The 25,960-nt window shown below is 37.0% G+C and overlaps 2 protein-coding genes across 10 annotated transcripts in view; one reads left to right on the forward strand and one right to left on the reverse strand.

Moving 5' to 3' along the window:
- KCTD9 (potassium channel tetramerization domain containing 9) overlaps window positions 1–9,777 on the reverse strand; it is a 45,782-nt gene extending 36,005 nt beyond the window's left edge. The window contains exon 1 of the mRNA XM_077152831.1: window positions 9,474–9,777. Within this exon, the coding sequence (XP_077008946.1) occupies window positions 9,474–9,521 (48 nt within the window). The 5' untranslated portion in view covers window positions 9,522–9,777. The remainder of the gene's footprint in view (window positions 1–9,473) is intronic.
- Window positions 9,778–9,904: 127 nt separating this feature from the next.
- Window positions 9,905–25,960, forward strand: part of CDCA2 (cell division cycle associated 2) — a 50,030-nt gene continuing 33,974 nt past the window's right edge. For 3 of the 9 annotated variants that reach the window (XR_013172410.1, XR_013172411.1, XM_077152829.1), the window contains exons 1-9: window positions 10,199–10,414; window positions 10,661–10,845; window positions 11,330–11,390; window positions 11,486–11,659; window positions 12,719–12,873; window positions 16,686–16,836; window positions 17,576–17,784; window positions 19,208–19,292; window positions 22,217–22,416. Coding sequence is in view for 1 of the 9 variants with exons in the window: in XM_077152829.1 (XP_077008944.1) it covers window positions 11,330–11,390; window positions 11,486–11,659; window positions 12,719–12,873; window positions 16,686–16,836; window positions 17,576–17,784; window positions 19,208–19,292; window positions 22,217–22,416 (1,035 nt within the window). In the remaining 8 variants the exon portion in view is untranslated. Of the gene's footprint in view, window positions 10,151–10,196; window positions 10,415–10,660; window positions 10,853–11,329; window positions 11,391–11,485; window positions 11,660–12,718; window positions 12,874–16,685; window positions 16,837–17,575; window positions 17,785–19,207; window positions 19,293–22,216; window positions 22,417–25,960 lie in introns of those variants that run through there. The other 6 variants (XR_013172414.1, XR_013172415.1, XR_013172417.1 and 3 more) reach the window with 6 other exon arrangements.

Here is a 25,960-nt window from a genome sequence, read left to right on the forward strand (position 1 = left end):
TTTGGTTACTATTTGTATAAAATTTTTTCCATCCTTTCACTTTCAACCTACTGTGTCACTGGGTCTGAGGTGAGTCTTTTGTAAAGAATATAGAGTTGGATCATGTCAATTTTTAAAAATCCATTTACATTCAGTGTTATTACTGGTAAGGCTGGTCTTGCTTTAGCCATTTTGTCCTTTGTTTCTTATATGTCCTATCTTTTTGGTCCCTCTTTTTCTTTACTTCAGCCTTCTTTTGTGTATAGTTGATATTTTGTGATGTAACCGATCCCTTTTTTAATCCATTTCTGCACATATATATATATAAAATAATAATAATTATTATTATTATTTGCATGGGCAGGCACTGGGAATCGAATCTGTTTATATTTTAAATGCTTGCTTTGTGGCTGCCCTGGAATTTGTGTTAAACAACCCAAGTCTAAAACCTACTAGTTAAAAAAAATAGCAATTTCAGTAGCATATACACAATCTCTGCTCCTATACCACTAGCATGCTTTTGTCACACATTACCTCTGTATATTTTACATGCCCATGAAATGGAAGTATGGTTATTCCTCATTCAACTGTATTCTATATGAAAGAAAGAGTAAGTAGAATCACATACTGAGGACACTATTGGATTTTGCATTTGCCCAAGTAATTACCATTACTTGAGATCTTCAATTCTTCACACTGCTCCAGTCTACTAACTCCTGTCCTTTCCTTTTCACTTGTGGAACTCCCTTTAGCATTTCTAATACGGCAAGTCTCTTGATGACATACTGTACTAGTTTTTATCCATCAATGAATGCGCTTATTTTTAAACAGTTCCACCAGATAAAAAAATCTTTGGCTGGCAGATTTTCTCTTTTAGTACCTTGAATATGGCATACCACTCACTGTCTTCTTGCCTCCGGGGTCTCTAATCAGAAACTGGCACTTGGTCTTATCGATAACCCTTGTATATGATGAAGTCCAAAACAATCCATTGTTTTCAGAATTCTCTATCTTTGGCACTGGATATTTTGATTAGTATTTGTCTTGAAGTAGGTCTAATAGGTTTATCCAGTTTGGAATTCTGTGTGTTTCTTGGACATTTAAATCTATGTCTTTCATAAGATTTGGGGAATTTCTGGCCATTACTTCCTCAAATATTCTTTCTTTCCATTTTTTTTTCCTGGGATTCCCCTATTCCTTATATGTTGGTACACTTCACATTATCTCACAGGTCCTGTAAGTTTTGTTCATTTTTAAAAATCCCTTTATCTGTTCTTCCAGATGTATGGATATAATTGTCCTGTCTTCTAGTTCACGGATTATTCTGCCTCATCAAATCCGTTGAATGCCTCTAGCGTGTTTTTAACCTCCATTACTGTCTTTCATCTCTGTGAGTTTGGTATGTTCCCTTTTAAGCTTTCTAATTATTTTTGTTCATGTATTATCTTTTTTGTTTCCTTCAGTTCTATATCCATATTTAGTTTATTTCTAGTCAAATTTTCCTTTAACTCCTTCAATTCATAAAGATTTGACTTTCCTCAAGCTTTAATCTGTTACTTTGAATGACTCATCTCTTCCTGTTTCAATGTATGGGTTATAATCTTTTGTTGATGTCTGGGCATAAGGCTGTTTTGATGTACTAATTCTAGAAAGTTCAATTTTTCCCTCTTGCTTAGGGTTTCACTGTAAAGGGTTCCATACTAAGGTTCTCATTCAATGCATGGTTCAGTTTATACTGAACCATTAGAGCAGCCAGTTAACAGTTCAGATTTTCTCAGGTCTTTCTACACCTTCCTCTTGCTCTGGGCATATGCTGTAATCTTCTAGATTACTCTTATGCAGGATTATTTCCCCTCAAGGGGATTTTCTTTCTTCTGTTCCTCTTCCAGGAGTCTAGTCTGTTCATTCAGCTTTTAGTCAAATTTTTTTTCCTCAGCAGCTATGATTTCTTCAACTCTTCTCTTAAGCTTTGGGCTGCATTTCCACTCCACCTTTCAGCTATGGGTCCACCACACCCTACTGTGGTTCAGTTATCCCTTTACATTGGCTTTTCTGCCTCTCTTAACTTCTTTATAGGAATTTGACCCATGGATATAGTGGGGTCAGTGTACAAAAACACCTAGCTTTTCCATTTAGGTGCACTAGCAATTAGGGACTAGGCTAGGTCTGTGTACAGTTTACTAAGTTTTTCCATGGTTCACTCTGGTTTCTAGGGTACCATTTGTATGCAAGTGCATGCAGACCACTAGGGTCCCGATTTGGAACTATGTGCATGGCTCTATGGACATCTACCATGGCAAAAGGTGCCTGGGCTCAAGAGCTATTTTTGCTGGTCTTTTACAGATTGTGAAACTGAAAGTGTGGGAGAGGCCCAAACTGGCTGTCTCTTCTTTTTTTTATTGCTTTTTTTCCTTTGATTCAGCACTTGCAGAGTCTTTCTCTAGTCCCTGTTGTCCTCCAGAGTTTTAAGTGGGTTGAAACTGTCCTTTTATTTAGCTGTCTCTATGGAGAAACATTCTCAGGTATATTCTTAGGTTGCCATCTTGATGACTCCACTCTGCATGCTGTTTAATTTGGAAGTCACTAGCTAGATGTAGCTAACTAAATATTAATTGAAATTAATTTACACTAAAATTATATTTAATTCGATTAATTAAAACAAAGTTCAATTCATCAGTTACACACTAGCCATATTTCAAGTGTTCAATAACTACATTGGCTAGTGGTTACTATATTGAACAATACAGATATACAATATCTCCATCATCACAGGATGTTCTACTGGATAGTGCTATTCTGCGGAACAGATTAAAATGAAGAAAAATACCAAAAAGAAGTACTTATTTTAATTCTGTTTGAATTCTATTAGGCTTGCTCAAGACATAGCAACCCACCATAACAACAGAGACTAACCAAAACTTGTTTCTTTATTTATATGGAGAGAGGGGATGATGCCATCTTCCCTTTCTTTCCTATTGAAGTCAGATTTGACATGATAGGAAAAAAAAAAAGCATACATTTACAATTTTAAAGGATAATTCCCAGGGCAATCAAAGCACCATAGGTGTTTCTTTGTAGGCTGGAAAACTAGTAAGGAAAACAATCTAGGTATAAATTGAATTAAACCTTTATTCTATTATCCCTTAAATCAGCCCTAACAGTATCAAATAGAACTTACCATTTCACCAAATGTTTTCCAGTCTGACTTCCTACCTGGACAAGTTCTGATTTGTGAAAAGTTGTTATTCATTCTATGAATATAGGTAAACCATAATCCCCTGGTAATGCTTAGGAACAGCACTAAAAAAGTGCATCCCAGAGTGTTATTCTATTCTCTGACATCCAGAAAATAAATGTAACTAGTTTAAATAGAAAGGTCCATTTGATGAAATGTTACATTATCTGGCTTTAGTAGGCCTTCAACCGGTATTTCCTGAATGTTGAATAAAGTTTTGATTGTTTTCAGAGTGCTGAACTAGTACACAACCTTTTTTGTGAGCAGTTACATGTAAGTCTCTTCCCTTGCAATGCCATTAAGTTAAAAAGTGAAGTACATGTATAAATGCAAGCTAAAGTAATATTAAAATTGACTCTTTGGATAATGGAATTATGGTTGACTTGTTTTGTTGCCGCTGTCATTTTGTTTTCCTGGTTAGTTACAATGAAACTATATCACTTTAAGAGAAAAAAGTTATAATTTATCAGTTATATGTTTATTAGTCTAGATTCTAATTGTACTAATAAAACTAGCTAATTAATCTAGTGACTGACAATTTCCATTTAGATGAAATCACCAAAGGGCCATTAATTGGAGAAATAGAAATATAAAAAATCTTAAGATTTCTGTGAATTTGGAAATTTTCCTTAAATTAGTTCAACATATTTATTTTTCATTTGGGGTGCACTCTTGACATTTGTTTCTCAAGCTGATCACTTTAGTTTGACTCAAGCACATTAACGTTAACAAATAAAAAGAAATTATATTGCAATGCTAATAGTCAAAATCCTTGACTTTCATATAAAATCAGAGTATCAGATTAAAAATATGTATCAACATAAAAATGTATACATGGAAAATACTTTATTGGTGAGAAAGAGGTTAAAACAGATGGGCACATGTACTTTTCTTTATATAACAAATTTGTTGGGAAAAAGTAGCAGTGGAAATCTTATATATCATGGACATAAGCTCTAATTTTTATATACTAAGCTTATTTTAGTCCTCAAAATGTGCCAAAGAGAGGCCAAGCATTTATAAAACAATTGTGCTTATAATGGTCATGTCTTTCATATGTGTTTTATCTCCTCAGTGTGGACCTGAGGTTTCCATGTCACAGTGATCATCCATGTTAACAGTTTATATCCTCTCAGAATAAAACCATTCTACAGAGTAAATTAAGAATCATGACTATTAAAGTTTATGACCACTATATTATACTACTACTCATACTTAATCCTTTCTAATTTTCAGATACTATAACAAGTGAATATTATCTACCAGTCGGGAAAATATATGGTTTACCATGGTTAGCTAAACTGATGCTCATATCAGTTTAATTTGCCTATAAACATTATTTTCAAATTGAAACCTATGTTACTCAATTTTTAAAATAAAACTTACACATGTATTTAGCCATTACATAATATGCAACCAATAAACATTTGCTAAATATATGCAGGAAGATTTACACAAATGAAACACAGACCATAATAAAAAAACTCAACTTCTGCTACCTACACTTTCAGTTTAAACATTTTTAAAAACTTAAAAATGATTTTTTTCCTAAAAAGGATGACATAATTAACTCTAGGTCAAGAAAGCAAATATTAATCAATATTTAAGTATGACTATTTCAAGTAATGGAAAAGATGTGGATCCACGGGACAGTTTATACAATGCTGGTGGAAGTCTAAATTAACGCAACCATTCTGAAATTGGTATTCTCTTGTAAAACTGAACATTCACATGCCCTAATACCCAATTATTAGAACTAAGAAGTATCACTAAGCAGTGATTCTCTAAAGTGTGGTGTCTAGATGAGAAGTAGTAGAATCACCTGGAAATTGTTAGAAATGAAAATTCCTAGTCCCACCCCAAAACTCCTAAATCTAAAACTCTTGGGGTGAGGCCCAGCAAGGTGTTTTCTCAAGTCCTCTAGGCAATGCTAATGCGAGCTAGTCTGAGAAAGCACTGCCCTAGAAAAATTCTTGCATGCGCCTCCCAGGATACATATATACAGAGATATCATGGCAGCATTGTAAATATAATGGCAAAATATAAAGAAAACAATTCAAATATCTATTGACAGAAGAAAGGTCAAACTGTGGTAGCAATCTTTTAGACAAAGGACTATGTTTTGTATAGTCCATTTGAAAGTGAAAAAACTATCATCTGAGAAATTATGGACAGAATCTTAGTAATAGCATACTGAAAGAAAAAGGAAGTTCCAAAAGACTACAAAATAGTATTTTTCTAAAGCCCCAAAGCTGACAAAACAAAAAACACAGCTTAGATATTAACATATATGTGGTAAAACTGATTTAAAAGAGGGGAAAAAACATAGCAAAGAGAAATACAAAATTTATGAAAACTTTTACCTTTGAGGGAGAAGCGGGTTGAGGAGGGCGACAGGAAAATGGATAAGCACATTAAATTCCTGCTAATATATTATTTCTTGTGTTGGGTAGCAGGTTTACTATGTTTTACACTATTTTTAAGTATATTAATATTCTATATTGTATTCTTTTGTATGCATTAAATGTATTTTAAAATGTTTATACCTAGAAATAATATTTACAAATAGTAACTGATAAGATTTTTAGTAGTGCATACATTTCCATAGGCAAAGGTTCACACAGATTTTACCTTTCCTCAACCCTAACAATATAATGGACTCAAACTGAATAGTTAATAGGAGCAAAACATTTTTTACTTAATTTCAAACCTAGAATAAAGGTTATTTCCTAGACCAAGAATGTAAAGATATAAAACAGTACAGAATTAAGATGTGTTTCATGTGCCACTTCGTCTGCAATGTCTGGCAGGGTGCTCAGATGCCACTCGCTGACTACACTGAGATGCCTACGTCTTTGTTTCAATTTCCTTAATACCAACTCTTAGTGACTATCAGAGAACAATGAGAAGTCTGAGGGATATGAAGAAAGGATAAAAGATGTAAGCATAACTGATTTTCACTGGAGCACTCTGAGTAACAAAAAAAAAATATTAAGGTCCCAATCAGTTAGATGTATGGCTTTCAAATGTTTTTAACCATGCACCCCATCAATAAAACATTTTGGGCCATGTGCTCAAATATATTTATTTACTTATAAGCTACACACTACCAGCAGAAAGAATGTTTCCCCACTAATAGGAGGATTTTTATCCACTTGTACTTTGAGGCTGCCAATAAAAAGCCTGGAAATATTTATCATCAAACAGTGAAATTCTGCCAAATATAAGACTAATTTTTTTTTTTTTTTAGATGCACAGTCTGAGAATTGAATCTGGGTCTCTCACATAGAAGGGATGCATTCTATCACCCATGCACCCCAAGAGTTTATTAAAAAAAAAAGAAAACAAAACTAAATATCTGAAGGCATTTGTCATCACGTGCTAGAAAATATTTTTGAATGTCTTGCTTATTGGGATGCCCTTTTCCTATCATTAGCTAATATTTCAAAGAACATTATACACTTAAGGAGGTATTTACTGTTAATAGCAAATATTAAATAGGACTTCAAAGTTTTCTTTAAAATTTGACTTTTTTTTGGCTTCTCATATCCAAGAGATAGACTGTTTTGTTTTTATTTCCTAATATATGGAGAAAGAATTTATACAAGAAGTGCCAGCTCTTGCCATTTTCTTTGTTTACTTGTGTTTGCATAATTAATATTGTATTCAATGTGCAGTTTCAATGAAGTAAATTTTAAAAGCCATTTGGGTTCTTGGTGAGGGTTAGTTTAAAATGGGATGATATAAACCTTAACCTGGCACTTGTTAACTTCAATACATCAATCAATGAAGAAGCTAATATCAACTTTTTCACATGTGAACGCTCTCCCTTTTCACAGAAGATCTGTTATCAGCTGACACATTTAGCGATTGAAGACACCTATGTCTTTCCAGGTAGGTAAAATCAAGCTTTAATATTTCTTATATTTTTAAGTAAAAAATATAAATAAAAGGTATAATATATCTTCCTCAACCCCAATGGATCATTTTGCACATCTTCTGTGGTTCACCATTGCATTCTGGAAACCACTGTTCACATCAAAAACATGTACTAGCTAGTGCGTATTGACTTAGTACACAAATAATTCATGGTTAGCATATGATATAGGCCTCAGCAACAACTCTGTGCATCCCCACTCTCAGGTTTCTTGGCCCCCTATGTGGCAAGTACTAAGTAAGTATTATGGGAGGAAACCTTACTTGAAAAAAAAAAATTATTCTCCTGAGGAGGACACAAAAACTGAAACTAGTTAAATAAGAAAACAATGAAAGTGATTCAGATATTCCAACTGGTGGATGGCAAATCAAACTCTTTGAAGCAGCCCTTTGCTTCAGCATGTTCTCAATGAACATTCATGTCATGATCATGCCAATCCTAACTAAGTATTCTCTCTATATAAAAAAGCAGGCTGTCAGGAAGTTATTCTGCATGCTTTGTCAAATAAGAATAATTATATTGTTTATTAATTAGCTGAAGGGTGAAGAGTAGAAACACCGACAACTTTTGCAATTCAGAGAAAAGATTTCTTAGAATATGCTCTCCACTAGAGTAGTATTGAAATACATGGCTTATTTTTAATATTGAATCTTACCAGTAATCTCCAGTTTATATCTGTATAATCTTTGAAATATAAACATTTATTTTTAATTGTTTCAGATGTATCTTTTCCAGTCTTTTGAGATTTTCTACTAAAATATTTTTAAAGTAAATAAAATATAAATTAGAAAATCTAAGCTAGTAAAAACTAAATAGCTTTAAAAATTGTTGTTAAAAATATTGAAAGACAACTCAACCAATCTTTGATGATCATAAAATTCAGGGCTTTCAGAAGAGATTTCGTGCATAGTATTTTTATGACTAGGTCTAAACATCTGCCTTTCATGGAGTAACACACCAAAGCTGTTGGATTAAAAAAAAAGTCAAACAGTGGTCTATTTTGAGAACATATTACAACTACAACTCCGCATATACTAAAACTTGCAGGACAATATAAATTTTAAATTACAGCAGTAGCTAACCATAAAAAAAGGGATAGAAAAAGTGAATAACGATCATAAATAATGTAAATTTTGTGACGTATATTTGAGTCAGTATTTATGGAAAACTCAAGAACTTGAATTCATGCCATTTCTGTATTTGTATGAGTATTAAATCTAAAAGATTAGAAGAATACAAAATTATGGTCAGCAAACTACATGGTGGTTAAGTTTGTAGAACATGTTTACTTGAAACTGCATAGTCGCTGAAAGCCATTTTTTATACCATGCCCTTTTTCACTATTTAAACATTTACAATGTTTCCAGAATATGCAGGGAGCAAAATCTTCTAGCAAATAATTCAGTGAGACTAACTTACCTTTACCTTAGAATCTAAGCCTAAACTACTTCTCCATATCATTTAGCCCCACAATACATTCTCTGCCTTGAATAGTCAAATTTTCCAAAGAAGCCGACCGACTTGCATGGGTGGGGCGAGAGGCTGAGAAGGAACAGGATTCATTTTGGCTTGCTGCAGCGTTGGAAAAATATTTAGTACCACACCCTCAATAAAGGCCTAACACAGCAAACCAGTCCATTTTGGTCTACTGGCACAAGTCCTCTAAGGAACTAAAATAAGGCGAAATAAAACAAGTACAGAAGTTTGACGCCAGCGAGACTAGGAGGATTGAAGCGCCTAAAAGAAAAAAAAAATCCTAATTTTTTATCCTGTCTTCTACCTAGTTGAAAAAATATTTTATTTAGCCACTGATAGCTGAGTTGTTTTTACCTAATCAATCTTACATGACTTAGTTATTACTACCACTTTCTGCAGCAGACCATTACTCAGCACCAAGGTGGAAACGAGCCCTGCGGGAGCCCAGCGGGGCCAGGGGCGGGGGGAACGGGGTCTTCGGGGCCATGTGGGTGAGGACCCTCGGCACCCAGCGCGCAAGTGACAGCGGCCCTCCCCACGCCCTCCGTCCCCACCACTCTCCTGGACCCACATCCTAGATTTGAGAACGCTGAGGCAGAAGCGTGACCTGACCTGGGCCCCGGGGAGCTGAGGAGTTGAAGTGCAGGCCCCGGGATGGGGGAGGCCCGGGGAAGCGATTTTCACCTTCGGGACGCCCCCCGCCCGCGCCCCGGGAGCACGCCCACCTCCCGGCCCCTCTATCCAACTTCAGCCCTCTGCCCTCCGGCTCCCTGCGCGCCCATTCCGTCCTCCGCTGCCCTGGCCCCCCGCAGCCGGCCCCGCCTCGCCTCCTCCCGAACCCCTTACCTTTCCATTCTTGGGGCTGCCGTTAAGGAACAGGGTCACCCGCCTCATCGCGCTGCCCCCACCGGGTCCTGAGTGAGCCGCCACCCTCCCACCTTTTTCTCCTCCCACCTTTTTCTTCTCCCGCCCTGCCCCTCCCTCCACCCACTCGGACTCTCCTCCCTTCGCCACCTTCCTCCTCTTACTCACAGACACACACACGCACACAATCTCTCTCTGTCCCACACCCCAGGGTTGGCCGGTCCTCCTCCCCACCCCGCCCCTACGCTCCTCAACCTGCCTCGGGCCCTTCCCCCACCCTCCAAGACTGACTTTAACCTTCGCCAATCAAAGGGCAGGGCCGGCCAGAATTCAACCAATCATTGCCCGGCACTGGGCAGCTCACACCAACCCAGGCGGGGTGGAGGGAGGGGAGAAAAGCTGAAGACTAGTAGAGGGGAAGGGTTATCAGCCAATTAGAGCAGAACGGGGAGCCGAACCGCTGCTCAAAACATTATTGAGCAGGCGCAAACCCAATAATGGGTAGCGCGAGAAGAGTTTATTTGCATACGGAGGTGCGGTTTGAGGAAAGGAGGTGGGGCGCTCTTCTAGCGCTCCACCAGTCAGTGCCTCCCCCCTCTAACCCCGCCCACTCGCCCAACCCGCAGAGGAAACGGCTGCCGGCGGAACTGGCTGATTGGGTAAGCGCCAGCCCGTCATTCTCTCATGATTGGTCCAATGATTCTTTTCGAACTTTGTTGTATCCAACCGCAGGGTCGGGGGCGGTGCTCGTGGGAAGGATTACTCCGCGAGACTTTCCCAGAGAGTAGTCCCCACAGACACAGTTAAAAGCTGGTTTCTGTGGTGAGTGGGTCGCTCGCAGCTAGTGGTGGCTTCTCTTCTAGCGCGGGCAGCCACTCCTCTTCCCGAGTCAGAGGACGCAGAAGCTTGAAGGAGCCCGGGGTGTGAGTAGACACGTGCGGTGGTGGCGGGCGTAGCGATTCGTGGAGGTAAAGTTCTGACGCCGAGGAGGCGGAGTCGGCGATTTGAATTGAGCGGCGGGCCGAGGCGGCCGCGGGGACGCTGGGCGGGAGGGTGGAGAGCGCGGCTACGCTGGGCTCGGATTTCGGGCGTCCGGAGCCTCCGGGGTCCGGAGGAGCTGGAGAGAAAAGTGGCCGTTATCGTGACGCCGCATTTGCCTCCTGATTTAGCAGGCAACCTTTGCTTTCTCGAGCGAAACCTTGAGGATGAAACAGCCGAGGTCTAGAAGGCATGATAGCTTCAAGAGATAGAAGACGTTATATCGGGCCCTCATCCTAGTTTTCCTGACGTCGATACTTGTCTGCTGCTGAGGTTGGGAAATAAGCCGAAGCGGGAGGAGACCGAAGTTACGAAGGTGAGAGGTAGCAAGTGTTGTGATTTGAATTTCAAATACTGGAGAACTGTGCTGTTTCTTGAGAGTGTCCTCGGTTTATCACGTCCTTCGGAGATAGTGGTCCTGATGCAGCCTGCTCGAGATCACCTGGGATGCTTTTAAAAATGCACATTCCTAGGTCCCATCCACATTGACTGAATCAAAAGTTCTGGGAGTCCACGGAACTGCAGCCTTATTAACGGGGTACCCAGATGATTCACATGTTTATTACGTTCATATCTGACCGATCAGATGTTGATAAGCCAGGGCTTATATGGGATGAGGTCTAATTTATTTCATCCTGCACAGTTTCCCCCATTCTTTTTAAATTTGAGCCCGAAAAGCACGCTTTTGACATCTGTTTTCATACCAGTATAGAATTGTATTGGAATTCAGTCTTGAATGAGATTTTGCTCTAATCACATTACGTTTGGGGTGGGGTTCTTCCCCACTCACCCGTTTTTAGATGGACACCAATTCAAAAGGCAAGGAACCTGAAATCAAGGAATCTGCTATTAAGAGCACTGGTATGTAGTGATTTTTTTACACTTTTATGAAATTTAAGGCTTAACTACTTGATGATAATGTTTTAGCCTCTACAATATATTGCTGTTTGTTTCAGAAGATACTTCCTTCATTTTTGCAAATGGGAAGCTTGTAACTCCTCAGAAGCATGAAGCAGAAGTGACTTCTAATTTTTGCACACCAGATACATTTAAATCACCTTTGAACTTTTCTACAGTAACTGTAGAACAATTAGGAATTACTCCTGAAAGTTTTGTTAAGGACTTGTCGGGTAAGATAAATTTTCATTCTAATGCACTGCTTTTAAAGTTTAAAAATAGCTAATACAATTCAACTGGTTTCCTCCACCCTGTCTGTACTATTATATTGTGCATCTACGTTGATTGACTGTACACTTCCTTACTGTAGAAGACTTTTATGTACCTGCACAGCAAATCTAGCATAGCAGGATACCAAGACACCTGACATGATAATCTTCCTAAGTCAGATTTGTGCCCTGTCTTCATACTGGGAAAGAATATGAATATTGTTCTCTTTTTGATCTGAAAGGTGAGGATTCAGGAGGATGCATGCTATCTATAGTAAAACATTTTATATTCATGAATGGCAAAAATAAAATTAGAAAGCAATTAAACGCTTAATTCCAAGGAGTAGAAATTCAACTGTGAAACTGATTTAGATGGAGACGGAATATGGGAATGGAGTTCTGTTAGCTGTATTCACAAATGAATGACAATGGGAAACTTGAAAGGCGTAGGGCACTAGACTAAGTAGGCAATATGTGAATAAAACAAGGTGGCATGTCATTCTGTGTACTCGTCTCAAAAACTTCACTCTTAGACCTAGATTCATTCTGTATGCTTAGATTTGGCCAAAATTCAGGGTGTTGTGCTGAAGGGGGATAGGAATCTAACAGAAGTGAAATTATCTTAAAGAATTATTATAAGAGTACATTCCCTAGATAGAGATCCTTCCCTTTCAGTCCTTAGGGATAAGGCTGACTGATTTAGAAAAAAAAGAAATTCTTAGTCAAAAGCAAGCCATTACCCCACCTCTGTGTTCAGGGGATAGGGAACAAAAATGAAAACCATTAATTAAAACGTGTTCATGTATTCATTCAACAACTATTTAATATAAGTCTTCTATGCAGGGTACGTCGAATAAATCAGTGGGCCAAAAAAAGATCTTTGCCAGTAATTCTCTGCTTAAATTTCTGTGATGTGTTTATCAATCTTGATTTCTCTATCAATCTTGTCCATTATAGGAATTTAGGACCTGATTACTGATAATTGCCTTGATTTGTTTTAATTTAAAAGAGTTTTCATTACAGGAAAGGCATCATCTTACCTTAAAAAATCCAGACGACGTTCTACAATTGGTGTTCGGGGCTCTCCTGAAACAAACCATCTGATTTGCTTCATTGCTCAGCAGCGGAATTTAAAGAGGACTGAAAAATCTCTTTTGGCACAGGATTCCCCTTTTCAGGTAGGATTTTCCTAGTTCTGTATTGAATTCTAGGGAGAATGTTTTGCTGTTTCATCAGATTTTTGTACAATGTTTCTACCTATAAGTGCATCTCGATTGTTTTGCGTCTGGAGTGATAGTATTTTCTCTCTCTTACAGAGAATGGGTAGTCAGTATAAATATTGATACTGAGCATGAGTATATCAGAGTCATGAGAATGTTGGAGAGAAATGACTTTCTAGAGGAGCTTTCTGTATTTTGTAAATTTTTTTCTGCTTAATGTCTGTTTTTCTATAGTGAGATGAGTCAGTGTCTTCCAATCTCTGTCTTTTAATATGTTGTCTGTAACGGTCTAATTTTTAATGCCTACTCTGAGTTGGAATTTAGGGTCAGTAGTCACCCAAGAACAGATTTGGGATAGCCTTGTAGAAGGTTGTGAATTATTTGTATGTTGATGGGGAAGTATTTAAATACTTTTTCAAATGCGCATCAAAATAACGCCTATTCTGGAAAAAAGCAAATAGTACAGGCTTGTTATGAAAGACAAGACTAGCTTACCCTTCTTGAAGGAAAACTTTTTTTTTCAATTAGAGAAGTTGTGTGTTTATGGACCAAGCATGCATAAAATACAGGATTCCCATTTGCCACCCCATGACTTATACCTTGCGTTGACATGGAACTTGATGAAAAATTATTAAAATAGGACTATTGACTGTCGTCCAGAGTTTACATTAGGTATATTTTTCTCCATATATCACCCTGTTATTAACACCTTGTACTAATTATAATTCATGAAAGAAGATTCTTGTATCATAAACTATTGTCCATCATCTACAGTAAGTTTCACCATCCTATATGGCCCTATGTTTTATCTTTTAAATTTTATTCCGGTAACATTTCATTTAAATATTGTCTAAAATTTCCCCTTTTAACCACGTTCACCTATATATTTGAGAGTTGTAATTATATTCACAATTGTGTGATACCATCACTAACATCCATTTCCAAACCTGTACCATCAATCTGTGCAAATTAAGCATCAATTCCTCATACACTGACCCCAGTCTATCCACTTGTAATCTTTATTCTAGATTCTAACTATGAGTTTACTTGTTGTAATTGCTTCACGCAAGTGAGATCATACATATTTGTTCTTTTGTGTCTGGCTTATTTCACTCACCATAATGTCCTCAAGATTGATCCATGTTGTTGCATGCATCAGGATTTCATTCTTTTTGCAGGTGAATAATATTCCATTCTATGTACATACATAGGATATCCATCCATTGTTTAGTCATTCATCAGTTGATAGACACTTGGGTTATTTCTATCTTTTGGCAATTGTGAATGATGTCCCTATGAATATATGTGACAGATGTGTGAAGGTCTGTTTGAGTTCCTGCTTTCAGTTCTTCTGGATATAAACCTAGTAGCGAGATTACTGGGTCATATGGTTATTCTATATTTAACTTCCTAAGGAACTTCCAAACTGTCTTCTGCAGGGACTATACCATTTTACATCCCCACCAGCAATAAATAAGTGTTCCTTTGTTCTCCACATCCTCTCTAACACTTGCAGTTTTCTGGTTTTTTTTTTTTAATAGTAGCTATTTTAGTGTGATATGATAACTCGTGATTTTGAAATTGCATTTTCCTAATAGCTAGTGATATTGAGCATCTTTTCATATGCTTTTCAGCTATTTGTATATCTTTGGAGAAATGTCTATTCAAATATTTTGCCCATTTTAAAATTGTGTTGTTTCTCTTTTTATCATATATATTCAGGATAGTAAACCCTTATTGGATATGTAGTTTCCAAGTATTTTATCCCATTGAATAGGTTGTCTTTTCACTTTTATGACAAATTCCTCTGATGCACAAAAGTTTTTAGTTTTAAGGAGTCTATTTTTTCTTTTGTTGCTTGTGCTTTGGGTATAAAGTCTAAGAAACCATTGCGTAACACTAGATCCTGAAGATACTTCCCCACATTTACTGCTAGAAGTTTATCCTTGGCTCTTATATTTGTCATTGATCCATTTTTGAGTTAATTTTTGCATATGGTATGAAATAGGGGTCCTCTTTCATTCTATTACATATGGATATTCTATTCTCCCAGCACCATTTGTTGAATAGACTATTCTTTCCCAATTGAGTGGAATTAAGGTAGCCTTGTCAAAAAATCAATTGGGACATACATGTGAGGGTCTACTTCTGAACTCTCAATTTAATTCCATTGGTCAGTATATCTATTGTGCTGGTACCATGCTCCGTTGTTGTTGTTGTTGTTGTTTTTGTTGTTTTTTTAACGTGGGCAGGCACTGGGAAACGAACCTGGGTCTCCAGCATGGCAGACTTGGTAACTGCTACTGAATCACCATGGCCCACCCACCATGCTCTTTTGAACACTGTAGCCTTGTAATATGCTTTAAGGTCAGGAAGCGTGAGTCCTCCAACTTGGTCTTTTTTTTTCAAGATGTTCTTGGCTATTCAAATGCCTCTTACCCTTCCACGTAAATTTGGTATTTGACTTTTCATTTTTGTAAAATAGGCTGTTGGAATTTTGATTATTGCCTTGGATCTGTCATCATTTTGGGTAGAATTGACATCTTACTGATATTTAGTCTCACAGTCCAGGAACACAGAATGTCCTTGCATTTATTTAGGCCTTTGATTTCTTGTGGCTGTGTTTTGTAAGTTTTTGTGTACAAGTTCTTTACATCTTGGTTGAATTTATTCCTGGATACTTGATTCTTTTAGTTGCTGTTGCAAATGGAGATTTTATCTTTTTTTTTTAACCTGTCTTTAACTGAAACCTTGTTAGTTGGTTTGCGCAGAGTTCTGTGCCTAGACAACCTTTCTATTTGGCTTTGTATTTTAAGTGACTAGCTGGTTTTTGTCACTAAAGAAGTAAGGGTTCTCTGGGTCTCATGAAATCACAGATATTTAACTGGAAAGAACCAAAAAAGAGTCATGTGAGAAAGAGGATAATATTTGAGCTATTATGTAATTCCCGGGACTTTTATTCTGGCCCACTGGGATGAACTAGAGATGAGTAATGAGACTAGCTTGGATTAAAATAGGTGCGCTGAAATTTACAAGTGGCAAGGCTTCATGCACTGGTATTATCACAATATATAATTTGTACATACTTTCAGCTTACTTTTAGCACAACCTTTGGTAAAATTTCAGAACAATTGGGTCCTTTCTGTCCCTTCTTTCCCTTATCTCCACTTATGCCTTCCATATATTCTCTTAGGCTGGGTTCTCCCAAATGTTTTTGTACTAAACTTTCCCTTACCCTTTCATATTTTTGATTTGCTGAGGCTATTGCAGGTGATTGACTCTGAAGGATGAAAGAAAACCCTTAAGTAAACTCTCCGGAAAGAATCGTCTTGAAAGTTGTTTAACCCCCAGATAATTGGGGATGTACTTATCTAGGTGACTTTTCAAAGCATTTTCTGCCTATTCCAAGAATTCTCTTAGTATGATCCATGAACTCCTTAGTGTCAGTACTGATCAGTACGTAGCTAGTCCGTATCTACAGATCCCACTCAGTGCTTCCTCTTTGCTCAGGTTTTGCTTAAAACTTGTGGAGAAAGAGAGGAGAGACTAGGACACTAAGATGATGATAGCACACCAAATATTCAAGCTGAATATTATGATAGCATACCTGAATAATTCAAGGAACAAGGAATTCTCTTTCACTAATGCTTTACCTCTGATCTTCGAAAAGCCTTTGTTTATCAAGTTTTGGATTCAGCGGGTAAAGACCTAGACTGTTGAAACTATGTTTGATTTGATATATAATACCTAATGTCTCTCTACATTAATAGGGCAGCCCTGTACTATACCAGAAAGTTAATTCATTGAAAGAGCGAATATCTGCCTTCCAGTCAGCTTTTCACTCCATAGAGGAAAACGAGAAAATGACTGATTATCCTGAGTTCTCAGAAGCAGAAAGAGAGGTCAAATTAGCAGACTCCAGTGAGTAGAAAAATTAAGTCAATTTTGACTTTGGTGTTTAATGTTGACAAAGTTCTAAGATGTAAGAAAGATTTAGTTTTAATGTATGAAAACAATCTTTTTAGAGCAGGGACTGCAAATTAGTTTTACAATTTATTTTTAAATGATGCCTACCATTTAAAATTTGCAGTGTTTTACATAAAAATCTTGATTTCTTGTTTCTCCTGGAAAAAACCCTGGCATTTGGTAATTTCACATAGTCGTGATTAAGTATTTAGTGTTTTTTTTTAAATGTTGGAGCTGTTTAGCTTCTTTTAGCTTTTGAATTGGGCATATGGCAAATTTGAGTTCACAACCCTTGATTTTTTTGGAATATTATTATTTAGTTTGGTAAGCATTTGAAATATGAGAAATAGCATATCAAAATATCAGAAATGGAAATGTATTTCAGTATGTTTTTGCATGTGTGAAAAACTTAAATCTAATATAAAATTTATTATAAAAAGATCTATTATCTTTTTTAATGGTTATATTCTCTTGCCTTTCAGTGAGAATTTCCACTGAGAGAATTTTTTCTCACTGGAAAATTTCAGTGAGAATTTTTTTAATAAAAAAAATCACAAATTATTTTTTCATTTATAACATATTTAGATTCAAACACTAAATTTTACTGTATTTATGCAGTGTAATTGTATAAATTTTTAAATACTGTTTTAAAATAAAGTATTTATGCCTGCATACTGTTGTTCTGTGTTTGTAGGCACAAAGAAAGGTCTTCGTGAGTGTCGACAATCTGGGTTCCCTGTGAAGGTATCAGCCAAACGACGAAGAATATCCTGTCAGAGCAACCCCCCTGAAAATCTAACTGATGCTGAAAGAAAAGTAACTGATCTCCATATATTCGATATTAATACTTCTCCCAGTGTAGACAGGACACGTGCTGTCGAAACTTCTGCAGATCTTTCTAAGGTAATTTGCTTTCTTGAAACAGAAAAGTGAAGCTTTGGTTTTCTGTATGGACAATTTTAAAACTGCCAAGATCCCTTTTTAGTTATAGTTCCTTGTACTACCATACTGTGGGGCGGGGTTTAAATCGTGTGTGTGTGTGTGTGTGTGTGTGTGCGCGTGTGTGCGTGTGTCTTTGTGTTTCCTACACTTTAATTGCTGTGGTGTTGGTTGGTTTTTCAATTATTAGAAATGGTTTTGATATGTTTCTTTCAGCTATGACCTTATAAAAACTGCCTGTCAGATGTTATTCTAGATTCTGATGGTGTTATACACGACAAGTCTCCTTTACTCTTGAGGATCTCTTTTGTCTGTTGGGAGAGGCAGACCTATTAACATATTATTTAAACCTAATTGGTAAATCAGATGATAATTATATATGGAATGTGCTCATCGGGACTGGGAGGGGTCTCACACTTCTGTCTTGCTGCCCCTAACTCCTATAATACTGACCATGAAGCAGAGTGCAATTGAGCAATTTCTCCTTTGCTCTGCTCACTCTTTTTTGTTGTTTATAACCTAAAGCTTGTCAAGATTAGCAAAAGGTGATAACTGGATGAATTTTACAAAATTAAGAAATAATGCCATTGAAGAATCTTGCCTTTCACTGAAATGTAAACAGAGAGCCGGTGCTCTTATGACTTACTTTTCTTGCTTCATACTGTTAGTCTTGGTTTAATGTAGTAAGTTCCTATTTTTCCACTGAGAGGAGGCACTTAACAGCATTATAATTTGGAACTTTTTTCTATACTTCGTCATGTAGATCCAGTACTTGTCCTCTTGGTTTTATTTGGACTCATAATAAGTAATAGTCACTAAAGATTATTCAAAGTTAAGTAGGTTTCATTTGTATGTCATAGTCGTTCTGCTTTGCTCCCTCTGCCTTTTCAAGTTAATATAAAATCGTCATCCTACAGAAGCACTAGTAATTGTTTCTTATCAGAACTTTAATTGCTTAGACATAAGCCATAACTTAGAAATTATTTCCAAATTAATATTAATATTTCCAAATTAATCATATGTTTCTTTACCTAGACATTAGTATTTTTTCCTATCCTAGCCAATGTTGTCTTTTATTGTTTTCTTTGACAATTTCTTCTTTAAAAGGATAATAGTTGACACTGTTTTCTGGACTTGAAGCAATAAGGAAACAAACATGCCCTTTAAACTTTACCTAGGTAACTGAAAATTGTTTGGGGGGATGTTTAGGAAGCAATTAGAATAAATACTCTTTTGTTAAATTACTGTGCATTTTTCTAGGGGTTAGCTTGATAAGGAAAGTGATTGACTGATTTAACACCAAATTTCCAGGTAATCAGTAATACTTAGCTCAAATTGTAAAGAATAAAATGTAATACTTCTTTACATTTTAAATTGTTTTCCCAAGAAATCTTTTGGACCTGGCTTAACAGAGTCTGGATGTTTAGTTGAAGAATCTATTCCACTTTCAGATCTCACAGAGGCTTCAAATGGTAAGTATTTAATTTTTCTTTGGTACATGTGCAAATTCAACCATCAAAACATTCATTTAGGAGGCATTTATGGTTAGTGTACCTACTTGTTAAAATTTGAGAAAAGTAAAATGAATAAAAGTTCTCTGTGTTTTATAATCCCATGGTCTAATAAAAATGTTTTAGAATTCTTGCTGTGTAAGAGGTGACATTTTCGTTTTTGAATTACCAATAAAAATAAATTCTCTCCAAGTTGATAGAATCTATTATGAAGAATAGGCCCTATGAACATATTAACAAATGTATTTTGTTTGAGAAAAACTACACATGATTTTTTTCGTTTTGCTTTTAAATGTGTAAAGAGTTTTATGAGGATACCATGGTTTTCCCCCAAATCATGCTTGTATTGTTTGAGCAAGATTTTAGGTTTGCTTTCAACCTGTGTCTTTTAAATAGAACTCTTGTAGAGATATGGGGGGTCTTACTTTTATATCCTTTCCTATCATCTCTGCCTTTTACAAAGAAACTATTTTTAAAACAAAAGCTTACCGTCACTGCCTTTTAATTGAAGTGCTTAGCCCATTAACTTTACAAGTAGTTCCAGATAGGGTTCAATTTTATTCTACCATTTTACCATATATTTTCTGTTTGTTCTGTTTTTTATTCCTGTTTCCCCATTCTTGTCTTCTTTGGATTTATTTGAATATTTTTTTGAAATCCATTTTAATGTATTTATTGCTTTTTAACTATAACTCATTGCATCTTTTTTTTTTAATAACTGCTCTAGGGATTACGATATACATCCTTAACTTTTCTGTCTACTTAGAGTTAATTGTGTATTATTCCATGCAAAATGTAGAAACTTTATAAATTGTACAGATCTATTTTGTCTTCCCATCCATGCCCTTTATGTTCCTTTGCACTATAGATATCACATATATTTATATTAATTACAAACTCTAGAAGATAATGTTGTAATTTTTGCTTTAAACAGTCATGTGTTTTTTAAAGAAATTAAGGGTGTGAAAAATAGACGAAAGTCTATTTTTGGCTATTTACTTGGCATCATTCTCACCTATTCTCCCCTTCGTCATTAACTGTTTCTTCTTTGTGTGTTTTCCTTGTTCTTCCTCTTCCATCCTGATCTTTAAATGTTTGAATGCCTCTGTCCCCAGTGCTTGGATGTATGTTTTTTTTTCTTTCTATGCACCAGGTGATTTCAGGCATTCTTATAATATTAAATCTTATCTATATGCTATTGATTTCAAAATTCAAATATCGTCCTTGGCCCATTCCCTGAACTCTAAACTCAGATACCTTTCTTGATTTCCACTTGGCTGTCTAATAAGCATCTCAAACTTAATTCAAGCAGGTCTTGATTTTTTTTTTAATTTTTCTTTCTTTAACCCCTCTGTTTTCTTCATCTCAGTAAATGATGTTGTCATTCGCTTAATTTCTCGTGCCAAAAACCTTGGAGTTATCTTGACTTTCTTTTTCAGTTTGAACTTCCAACCCCATTAACAAATGCTACTGACTGTACCTTCAAAAAATATCAAATGTCTAACCATTTCTTACCCCTTACAGTACTATCAGGTATCTAGACTATCATCCTCTCTCTTACCTGGATTGTTTTGTTTATCTTAATTCATTTTCCTGCTTCCACCCTTTCCCTACCCATCTGTCCCCACCCCTTACAATCACCTAACAGTAGCCAGAGTAATTATTTTAAAATAAAAGTCACACCATGTCACACTCTTCCTCGAAATACTTCATTGGCTTCCTGTTGCAGTTATAATATCCATAGTCCTTACCAATTCCACTAGGCTTTATATGATTTATTTCTAAGCCATCTTTCTGAGCTTCTTAGCTCTTTTCTCCTTGCTCAATCTGTTCCAGTCACACTGGCCTTGTTCTGTGATAAGCCAGCTACCTCAGGTCTTTACACTTGGCTTCTCTATGCATGTAATGCTCTTTCCTGGGTCTGTGCATGACTTACTTCCTTACTTCATTCAGATGTCTGCTCAGGAAGCTGTCCCCACCCCACCCCCATCATGCCCTGTGCACTAATTCTCTGCATTATTTTCCTTAATGATCTGTTTTCCTATTATATATATATATATATACACACACAAACACATGTATGTATATATTTTACTTTTTATTTTGAGATAATGTAGATTCACATGCATTCTAAGAAATAACATAAAAGATATGTCATATACCCTTCATCCAGTTTTCCCCACTATTAACATCTTGAATAACTATAGTACAATATTACAGCCATAGTCAGCTATTTCCCTCCCTCCCCCATCCACCCCTTCTTTTGTTGGTATATTTTATATTGTTTCTGTTCCATGAAGGTAGGGGTCCATTGTGTGTTTTGTTGGCATTATAGCTCTAGCACCTAGAAGAGTGCCTGTTACATAGTAGGTGCCCAATACATATTTATTTAATAAATCACCAATTATTAGGCAGTTCTCTCTTGTCAGAAATTAAGAAATTTTTGTGAAAAACCTGGCCTTGTTTTTGGACATTAGAGTATGTTCTCTTTTAGGTTTGATATTGTCCTCACCACCTTGTTCTCTCCCCTTGCCAACTTTGTATGCTGAAATGTCTGATTCCAGCAATAAAATAGGCCCTAATTTATAGCTTGATTCACGTTAGTTTTATGGTAAAAGTAATTTATTTCACATGCATAGAGGCAAACCAAGGTTTAATAGCTGATTCATTGTTGCCTTTTTTCATTCGCTGACCCAGATTTCCTTGGGAGGCAAAAATTTCTTCTTACCTGTACCTTTAGCAGTCAGCTTTGAATTTATAAAGGTGAACAATGCCACTTTTCTGTCTTTATATTTCATATGAAAGCCCAGCTATTACTCCTTAAGCAGGATATATTAGTGTTGAATTTCTTAGTAACAGGTTATTATCCTTTGCTGACTCTGTAGAGGAAAAAGGATCAAGTGATGCTATTTCACAGAAAACTGGGTTGGTGTACAAATTCACAGAAGTGAGCGCAGACACAGTTCATGAAGTCAAGTCACCAGGTGCTCCAGTGTGCGAAAGAAGCATTCAGCCCTCTGAGACCTTTGTCCCTCGTTCTGTACTGAAGAAACCCTCTGTTAAGCTACTTCTAGAAAGTTTACAGGTAAGAGTAGAGAAATTTCCTAAAGCAAATTAAATTACAATCCATTTTGATTCAAAGCAGTACCTGTGAAATGTTGCATGTTATGCTAATTTTAAAGTAAATATCTCATCCTAATTTTTTCTCTCCCTTTTCTCATTTATAGCACTGTGTGGAGTTTGTTTCTTTTTGTTCTTCTTTTTAAACTCAGTGTGGTATATTGTATGCAAAATTTAATATAGGTAAACAACAGTTTAAAAATGGCTCATAGCTTATCTGTTATGTATTTCAGCCCAAAATATTTGGTCTTAGAAATACCTCTTACAGAAAGAGGCATACTTCTTTCTCTAAGCACAAGAGTAAATTGATAGGATCTGTTTGACATTTCTGGTATATCATGTACATTAACTCAATTCTTGCAACAGTCCTCCAAGAAAGATATTAACCCAATTTTATATAAACTTAGATTTAAAGGTTACTAATGGGGCTGAATAGGTCTGATGTTAAAACTGATGAAAGGCTGTGAAAACTAAGAGATGTTTTAATTTCAAATCCTGACTTTCAAATTAGTAATAGCTGGGCTAATGATTTAAGTTTTTGTGCTTTGGTTTCCTTATCTATACTAGGAGAATATTATCAACTACCTTTTAGGGTAATTTGAACATTGAATGCAGTAATACATGAAATTAGCAAGTTTCTGGCATGTGGGAAATACAGTTTTTTCGAATATGTAAACATTTTAGCATGCAGCTAATGCCTAGAAGTCTGTTTTTAAAACCAGGCAAAGGGCTGGTCCCAAGGAAAGGGGGCACATAAGAGCCGGAAGATAGATAGAGCGATGTACCAACTTAAGCTCTTGATTGACAAACCGGAGGAACAAGGTCCAGCTCTGAAAAGGCTGTTTTGTTTTTTTTTTGCTTTACAAATATGTAGATGCTAAACAACATAATCTTTAACAATCAGTGGGTCAAGGAAGAAATTGCAAAAGAAATCAGTAAATATCTCAAGGCAAATGAAAATGAAAACACAATATATCAAATTTATGAAATGCAACAAAGGCAGTGCTAAAAGGGAAATTTATTGACTTGAATGCCTATATTAAAAAAGAAGAAAGAGGAGTTCCAAGAAGATGGCGAAATAGGATAGGTTGAGTTCACCCCTGCTCCACGGAACAGCTAGAGAAGGCATGGAAAGGTGACCTGGGAGGGTCTTCTACACCACATAGGGCAGCCCTGGTTGCAAAAGCTGAGGAACTGAGATGCAGAGAACCGAAGACCCTCCAGTCTGATCCAGCCAGTGCAAATAACCTAATGCACCCCTTTCCAAACAGAGGTCTGGAGCTGTCAGGATTGACAGACAAGGAGATGGGGACTACACAGTAAGCCAGGCCGCATTCTTTGAATGCACTACCCTCACATGTCATCCCAGTCCCATGGCCTCAGACTCCCTCCACACCCATGCACCTGAACCCCGTCACCTGCCTCCTACTGTGCTCCAAGTGCTCCTGCCCCAACCCCCTGCATTTCCCTGCCCCAGCCCAACCCACATCTCCCGAAGTGAACAGTCTTGCCCCGCCCCTCCTGAGACCTGAGCACCTACACCTCCCTGCCCGCTGCAGGCAGTCACCTATGCATCCGGGCTGCAGGTGCACACCTGCATCCTGGGCCCCCTGAAACCCTCCCCCTGTGCAAGGACACACCTGTGAGCTGACCTCTGTGCCACACCCCACAAACTGATACCAACAGTGCCCACACACTGTGCATCCACCCACATCCTGCCTGCATATCAACCCCCATGCATCTACTCTGTGCCTCCCACTATGTCCTATCTCTGTGTCCCTCACACTGCACCCTGCTCCTGCGCTCCAAGGCATGCCTAAGTTACGCCCTGCCCCCACGGCCCCTATACTGCATCTCCACAACCCCCTGTCCTGTACCCCAGGCTCACAGGCACCAGAGTAGCTTTCCTGACCTGTGTCGCTACCTGTGCTGCAACCCATCACCTGTTATGATGCATATCCTGCTCCACATCCATCCCACAAATACAAAGCTTTAGTCTACTGAAGGAAATTGGCTTCCAAAGTAACTCTCAAGATATTTATATGTGTTGTAAGCAACAGAAGATCACTAAGGATTTCATGATGCAAACAGATATGGCCCAGCTTAATAACCAAATTAAAACACCGGAGGAGATACAGACTTTGAAACAACTAATCAAAGAGGATCATATAACTCTATTAAGTAAAATCAGTGGGATGGCTAAGGACATAAAGGAGATCAAAAATTTGAAAGAATAAATCGAAAAATAGCAGATACCACAGAGATTAAAGATGCAGTAGACCAAATAAAAAATATGCTAAAGACACACAACAGCAGATTTGAAGAGGCAGAGGAAAGAGTAAGTGAACTAGAGGACAGAGCAACTGATTTCAAACACATGAAAGAGAAATGTCAAAAAAGATGGAGAAACTTGAACTGGATCTCAGGGAAATGATGAACAAAATAAAGTGCACAAATATAAGAATCATCGGTGTCCCAGCAGGGGAAGAGAACAGTAAAGGGCTAGGACGATTAGTGGAAGATATAATGGGAGATAACTTCCCAACCCTTATAAAGGACATAAATATGCAAATCAAAGAAGCCCAACAAACTCCAAGTAGTAATAAATCTGAATAGGCTTACTCCAACACACAGATACTAGTGAATCTGTAAATGTCGATGAGAAGCAGAAAATGCTGAAATCAACAAGAAATAAACAATCTACTACATAGAATGGAAACCACATAAGATAGTTGGGAGTATTCAGCTGGCACTATGGAAGTGAGAAGGCAGTGGTATAATATATTTAAGATCCTGAAAGAGAAAGACTTCAGCCAAGAGTTCTGTACCCAACCAAATTGTCCTTCAAAACTAAGGGAGAGATTAAAATTTTCCCAGACAAGCAAATGCTAAAAGAATTTGTGAACAAGATACTGGCCCTACAAGAAATACCAAAGGGAGTTCAGCCAGTCAAAAAAAAAAAAAAAAAAAAGACAGGAGAGGAAGGTCTAGAGGAAGACACAGAATTGAAGAGTACAAATAAAGGTAGCTATCTGAAGACAAAATGAAAACAAGAATATAACATCAGAACTTAAAGAGTGCAGCAAGAGCTGTTCTGAGAGGGAAATTTATTCCCCTAAATGCCTACATTAGAAGAGAAATAAGAGCAAAAATCAAGGACTTAGCTGTTCACCTTGAGGAACCAGAGAAAGAACAGCAAACTAACCACAAAGCAAATAGAAGAAGATAAATAACAAAGATTAAAGCAGAGTTAAATGAATGAGAGAACAAAAGAACAATAGAAAGAATCAATAAAAGAGAAAGGATGCAAATCAAAAAAATCAGAAATGAGAGGCAGGTTATAACCACAAACCCTGAAGAAATATATAAAGTCATAAGAGGATACCATGAACAACTATATGCCAACAAACTAGACAACTTAGACAAAATGGACAAATTCCTGGAAACACACAAGCAAGCTACATTGACTCAAGAAGAAATAGAAGATCTCAAAAAACCAATCACAAGTG

This window comes from Tamandua tetradactyla, chromosome 3, assembly GCF_023851605.1.
Source record: "Tamandua tetradactyla isolate mTamTet1 chromosome 3, mTamTet1.pri, whole genome shotgun sequence".
NCBI lineage: Eukaryota > Metazoa > Chordata > Mammalia > Pilosa > Myrmecophagidae > Tamandua > Tamandua tetradactyla.